Source organism: Chrysochloris asiatica, unplaced genomic scaffold (genome assembly GCF_000296735.1).
Source record: "Chrysochloris asiatica unplaced genomic scaffold, ChrAsi1.0 scaffold00379, whole genome shotgun sequence".
In the NCBI taxonomy this organism is placed as follows: Eukaryota; Metazoa; Chordata; class Mammalia; order Afrosoricida; family Chrysochloridae; genus Chrysochloris; species Chrysochloris asiatica.
The window spans coordinates 1923207-1930148 of record NW_006408897.1 but is presented as its reverse complement, the minus strand read 5'-3'; the positions used below and the strand labels follow the sequence as shown (position 1 = coordinate 1930148).

General features: G+C 43.6%; 1 protein-coding gene across 1 annotated transcript in view; it reads left to right on the top strand.

The window, feature by feature from the left end:
• Positions 1 to 2217: 2217 nt before the first annotated feature.
• The window catches only part of STX6 (syntaxin 6), a 111539-nt gene continuing 106814 nt past the window's right edge, over positions 2218 to 6942 (top strand). Inside the window, exon 1 of the mRNA XM_006876430.1 lies at positions 2218 to 2484. Coding sequence (XP_006876492.1) covers positions 2450 to 2484 — 35 coding nt within the window. The 5' untranslated portion in view covers positions 2218 to 2449. The remainder of the gene's footprint in view (positions 2485 to 6942) is intronic.

Sequence of the window (6942 nt, the reverse complement as noted above, 5' to 3'; positions counted from 1 at the left end):
AAATAACATTCACACATCAATTTACTAATTCTGTGGCACGCTATGAGAAAGATTTTATTATTTCACAGTTGAGGCAATGAGAAGTTCAGCAACTTATTCACGATACAACAGTTAAGAAGTAGGAGAGTTAGGATTTGAATTCAGCAGTCTTGCTATAAAGTATGGTTTGGACTATGCTTATCTACCCATCATTGTACATGTCTTTGTTGAATGAATGGTACTCCATTTTCACCTCCATCTCCATGTCATAACCAAATTAAACAATTCTCTGCCAATAGCATTCTTTCCTCACATTTGCCCACCTCTGTTCCTCCAGTGTCTCAGATAAGCTTGGAGTCATCTTTGACTCTCACCTTGTCTTCTCCCCTCCCTTTTCCAGCCTGGTCTAATCTCTCATTATATGTAGGTGGTTGGTCTTTTTCCCTTGAAACATCTATCAGATTGGCTCCTTCTCCATTTGAAGTCCTCTGCTCTGATCTTCATCTCTTCATGACCAGATGAGCCCATCAGATTCCTGATTGATTTCTCTGACTTCACTACTGTCATGAATTTAATTGCGCTTACCCAAAATATATGTCTGCTTGGCTGGGCCATGATTCTCAGTGGTTTGGCAGTTATGTGATCATCCCCCCATAATGTAATCTGATGTGATAAACCAGTGAAAGAATTAAAGATCGTTAACAGAATGTGGTGCTGTGGGATAATGCACTGGACCGCAAGGTTGGTTTGAACAGCAAGGATGGTGGTTCAAATTCACCAGCTGCTACTCAGAAACCCTACACAGGATCACTATGCATTGCAACTGACTGACAGCATTTGACAACAACAACACAGAGTCCTGGTGTAGCTTTGTAGAGTAAGCACCATGTTGCTAGCCTCAAGGTCATTCAAACCACTTGCTGCTCTAGGAAGCCCTATGTTGCTGTTGTTGTTATGTGCTGTCAAATCAGCTCTGACTAATAGCAACCCGATGCACAACAGAATGAAACACTGCCTATTCTTGCTCCATCCTCACAATGATGATTATGCTTGAGCCTATTGTTGCTGCCACTGTGCTAATCCATCTCATTGAGGTTCTTTCTCTTTTTTCACTGACTCTCCACTTTAGCAAGTACAATGTCCTTCTCCAGGGACGGGTCCCTCCTGATGATAGTATGTCCAAAGTTTAAGTGGTGGTGGCTCCAGGGACTCTGCCATCTCCAAAGAGATTGATGACCTTGGGCAAGTCATTAACCTCATAGTGTCTTAGATTCCTCATTTGTAAAATGGGGATAACAGTATTTGTCTCATTGTGCTAGCAACTGAGATAACACTTGGGGCAGTGCTTGACACACAGTAAGTGTTCAATGTGTTTTAGCAATTAAAATGTACAATCTCCACCCACAAATCTCATAGCATATCACTATATGAAGTTGGCTAATAGCTCTGGCTAAAAATGAAAGGACTTTTAAACCATACATAGTTGAGAGGAAGTTGCCATACACCTGGCCCCTTCTTAATCCCTCAGACAGTTCGTTCCTAGAAAGCATTATATGCTGTCCAAAAATTTCCTTATGTGGTCATTTTCAAAATGTACAACAAAAGAAAATACAACCCAGTCTGGTGGGAAGTACACAGAATCTGAGACGGTTATGAGAGCACAGCAAATCTCGAAACCTGTCTGAACTCATGTACAAAATGAAAATAATAATAATGCCTTTGCCACGAGAATATTGAGATACTGCATATACACCCTTTTGCTTCTCCCCACCTTTTGCCTGGCACATAGTAAATGCTATATAAACAAATTATGTGTAACATTATCATAAGCAGAAAATGTACATGAACATGCTTAAGGACGAGATAGATTTATAAATCCCACATTATCAAAACCAAGTATTAAAAATAGTGGAAAGGTAAAAAGATTTTGCAGATGCCTACAACTACTGCTTATTTGGATAACAAGATTGTCTTTCTAGATGGGAGCAAAGATCTCCTCCCCCTCAAGCCTGAGGGCAGAGACGAGAGAAGACCGCCCCTCGCCCGCCACCCCCAGAACCCCGCCCCCAGGACCGCGTGACGCTGTGCACAGGCTCCGCCAATGAGGGGCGGGGCTTATTTTGGTCACGTGGACGCGGGTGCGGAAGTGGTGCTGCGGGCAGCGTTTCTGGTTGGCCGCCACAGAAGGTCCTGGGGGCGGGGTCAGGCCTGCCGGACGCGCCAAGAGGAGCCGGGGGAGGAGGCTCCGGTGGGGGCTGGCACTAGAGTCAGGGATTTGCCCCGCGACGTCTGAGCGCTGGACCTGCGACGGTCCCGTGCACCCCGGCTTGTGCGATCGCTCGCTGCTCTGGATCCTCCAGGCCCAGGCGCCGGCGGCTGCGGGCGGCGGGTGGGTTGAGCTAAGGGAGACCAGAGGGTGCAGGCGCCCTGTGCTCGGAGCAAGCGTGAGGCTGCCGGGGACCGGGACGCCATGTCCATGGAGGACCCCTTCTTTGTGGTGAAAGGGTGAGTGACGGCAGGCTCCAATGGAGAGGGGCGGCCGTGCTGCCTGCCTGCACCTCTTCACTCCCCTTCCAGTAGTGGAAGGAACGCAAGTTGAGGCTGGGGAGGGGACTGAGCGGATGGCTTAGCCTGGAGAGCCATGACCAAGCGTCCAGTGATACCTTCTACCCGTTCTACCTGGACGTGAAACTTGCGCTTCCATTCAAACCCCTGAGAGTGGCCTCCTTTTGGCCTGTGCGCTGTGGTACAACTTGTCCGGGGTCGGGGGTTCCGCAGATCTGCAGGTGGGGAGAAGCACAAGTCCTGACCCAGAAAGGGGCGCAAATGGAGTTTGGCACTCTACTTCGAAAGAGGGAAAACAGCATCTGGGCAGGAAAAGGGAAATGGACCGCCTGAGCTTTGTAGTTAGAGTTGACGGGGGTGAGCTCCCATTGTCCATTGAGTTTGGAGCACTCGCCCGCAGAGTGGTGACACCACAGCGTGCCCACAGGCGTCTGAGCACGTTTGGAGGGAGGGAGGGAGGCGTGGGCGGGTGTTGACCTGGGGAGCGCTGCACCGGAAGGCAACTCAATTCATTGGGGGGAGTTTTTACTGAGTGATGTGATGGGAGGAAAACAGTCGTTCATACCCAGTGATGATGTTGGAAGGGAAACAAACAGAAATCAGCCAAACTAAACTTTCAACTTTCTGTTAGCAACTGGGATTTTCCCACCGTGCTAAAGGAAATGAGTGGTTTCTTTAACTCCCAGATTTCATCCAGGCTGTTTGACAGGTTCCCCCTTTTTCTTCTTAGTCTGCTTTAAAGAAAAGAATTGCCTTACTTTATTTTTCCTGGTTAGTTGTCAGGACTCAAGCTTTTGATTGTTTAGCGCTAGAACCTTTAATTTCATTTTGTTCTATCAACTTTATCACCATTTAAACAAATGCGTGAAAGATCTGATTCTAATATGGTAACTTCTAATAACTTGTCAACTTTATGCTTCAAATGTCAAATTTAAACAATTAAAAAACAAATCTAAGAACTACAGGTCCCACAAGAACTGTACAATAAACTTAACTACCGCTTGCTTTCAACCTGTTTGCAACTACTTGTTGTTATTATATCGAGTCGGTTCCGACCCATAGCAACCCTGTATAGGGTTTCTGAGGAGTGGCTGGTGAGCTTGTACCGCTGACCTTGCAGTTCAAACAGCTTTGCAGTCTGGCGCATTAACCCACAGTGCCACACCAGGACTCGGTTACTACTAGTAGCATCCTTTATTTTCAGGGTTAAAGCAAAACGTGAGTGTTCGTTGTTGTTAAGAATTCTGTTATCCTTTATTCTCAGTGTATTTAAATAGTTGTTATTGTTAAGTGCTGTCGAGTCCGTTCCATCCCAAACCCTGTAAAGGGTTTCCGAGGAAAGGCTGATGAGCTTGAACCGCTGACCTCACAGGTCAAAGCCACTGTACAGTCCAGCGCATTAACTCACAGCGCCACATACTTTATTATCCACGATACACTACGTTCATACTATTGCATTCCATTTTCCTAAAAAAGCTTTTCATCACTTCAAGTTAGGTGGGAAACTACTGAGTTGTAGACTTACTAGTAATATGTGGTTCTGTAATTAGAGACTGTATTATTCACTAGAAACATTGATTTAGGGGTATGCTTTAAAACTGTGTTTTTCTTTAAATGACAGTCTTTGTTGCCTAGGTTGCTAAGGTTATATCTGGAAGTGGCCATCACAGATACTCAGTTTTGTGTCTGTTTGATTTTTAATGGAATTTGAAAAAAACCCTAAATTGCTTTGTTATCTTGACTTATCCCCCTGATTGTACCAATACAGTCTACCAGTGCTTGTTCAATGATAAGATACACCCTTTATTAGAACATTGGGATGGATTTTGGGTTAACTTTTCTTAGTACGTCATTTTAGCTCATGCCCTTTGGTGTCTGAAGAAAAGACACTGTCAATGTCTTCTGCAGTGGAAAGGTTAAGGCACAGGTTGTTTGTGTGATGGCATATTTGGCCTCGTGGTATAAAGGGTTACTGTTGAGCTGCTTACCACAAGATCAGCGTTCAAACCCACCATCTGCTCTGAGGGAGAAACATGAGGCTTTCCACTGCCATGAAGATTTAGAAAACTTAAGGAGCAGGTGTACTCTGGCCTGTAGGGTTCTAGGAGCCTGACTTGATTCGATGGCAGTGAGTTTGTACCTCCATGTACTAAAGATATTGAAAATTTGCCACACAATGTAGAAAACTTTGTCCCCTAACTTATAATTTTTAGCCTAGGAATTTACAGTCCGATTTGGGAAACAACGTACCCCAAATTATACTAACAAACAAAAAAGACTAAGTGCTAAAGTGACTACTACAAAAGATTAGGTGCCCCAGAATTCAGAGAAAGGCAATTCATTAGGAATTGTTATGATTACAAAATCATAACAATTGGAGGTAGTGGTAGATCTTTAAGTAGGTTTGTTGGCAGAGTGGTTAAGTGCTCAGCTGCGCACATAAAGGTCAGCAGTTTAAATTCACCAGTTGCTCCATGAGAGAAAGATATGACAGTTGCTTTGGTAAAGATTATAGCCGTGGAAACCCCATGGGGCAGTTTTGCTCTGTCAGGTACAGTTGTAATGTGTTAGGATCAAATCAGTGGCGTCCAACATTAGTAGGACTTGAACTAGATTTTGAAGATGGGTAGATTTTAGATAATTCAGGCTCATCTCTCATCTGGATTGTTACAAAGAGTCTTTTAACTGGTCTTTCTGCCTCTAGTCTGTTACCTCTTTGAACTGTCCTTGGGTCATTCTAGACCAGCATTGTCCAGTAGAAATATAATGAAAGCCACATATGTCATTTTACAATTTCTAATTGTTAAATTAGAATGTAAAAAGAAACAGGTGAAATTCATTTTAATGTTTTATTTAACCTAAGTCTTTGAAATTTGGTGTGTATTTTACATTTACAGCATATCTTAGTTTGAATGCTAAATTTTCATTAGATATACTTGATCTGTATTTGTTGTTGTTGTTAACTACCATAGAGTCAGTTTCAACTCATAGTGACCATGCACAGGGTATTTTGAGGCTGTAAATCTTTACAGGAGCAGAAAGCCTCATCTTTCTCTTGCGGAACAGCTGGTAGTTTTGAACTGCTGACCTTGAGGTTAGCAGTCCGATTCATAACCACTATGCTACCAGAGCTCCTTTTATCTATATTTGTTGTTTTTGAGTGCCATTGAGTCGATTCCTACCCATAGCAATCCTGTATAGGGTTTCCAAAGAGAAACTGGTGAGCTTGCACCACCGACCTTGCAGTTCACACGGCTTTGCAGTCTGGCACATTAACCCACAGCACCACACCAGGTGTTATAAAATTTACAGTTGAAAAAGTTGATTTACATATCCAAATTGTTCCAAACATACTTCAAAGTTTTCCAATAACTGAATTGCAGATATTTTAAATTAATTAAAATAAACATTTCTTAGCCCCTTCTAAGACTGAAACTCGAAGGGAACACATGAGCAGGCATTGAAGCTTGCTGGCGACCACATTGGTCTACTGGTGAGTGGAAGAGGGGGAAAGCCAGCAAGGAAGAAATGGGCTGAATTTAACAATAGTCCATTGACTCCCGTTGACCTGGAGATGAGAGAGAGAAGAGGAAGGGCTGGTTGGTCCAAAGTGTGGTGAGGCCTGGGGACATCTGAGCCTGTGGTCAAGGATATAGCCACAGAGGGCTAGAGCTGAGAGTGAAACATCCAGCTGATAGGAAGTGAGGGGAGACACACAAAAGCACCCAGATTTATAGATAGTACCCATTTGACCTAGCCTTGATGGCTTGATAATCAGAACTCAACTAGAGGAAGATTAAACAACAAAAAAAATTTTTTTTGGATAAAGGAAACAAGGATAAGTTGCTACAATTTGATGAACTTACTCCTATACTGATGGAGGTTGTTGTTGTTGTAAGTGCCCTTGAGTTGATTCAGACCCATAGCGACCATGTGTAGGATTTCCAAGGAGCAGCTGGTGAACTTGTACTACCAACCTTGTAGTTCAAATAACTTTGCTGTCTTATGCATTAGCCCACAGCGCCACACCAGGACTCCACTGATGAAGGGAGTAGCTGTAGATACCAGCAGAGAGGGAGAGTCTTCACATCAAGTATCAATGCTATCCCCTCTGTACACAGGGTAGATAGGGACGGGTAACTTAGACATTGGCTACCTAAAATGAGGGGGTGATAAATGCACAAAGTGATTGGTTTACAAGTTTTCAAGAGGGAGTTTAGTTTAAGAGTATGTCGGGGAAGATAGGGTTCCTACTGAATAGTTGTCATCTTGTGTAGATGGGTCTGGTAAAAAGAGATGGGGATAAGATTTTTATGATTCAATAGTGAGTAATTGTTTTCATGACTAACTGAGACTGTCACAATTGTAAAGGTAGAAGTTTTGTAACAAAAATGGAGG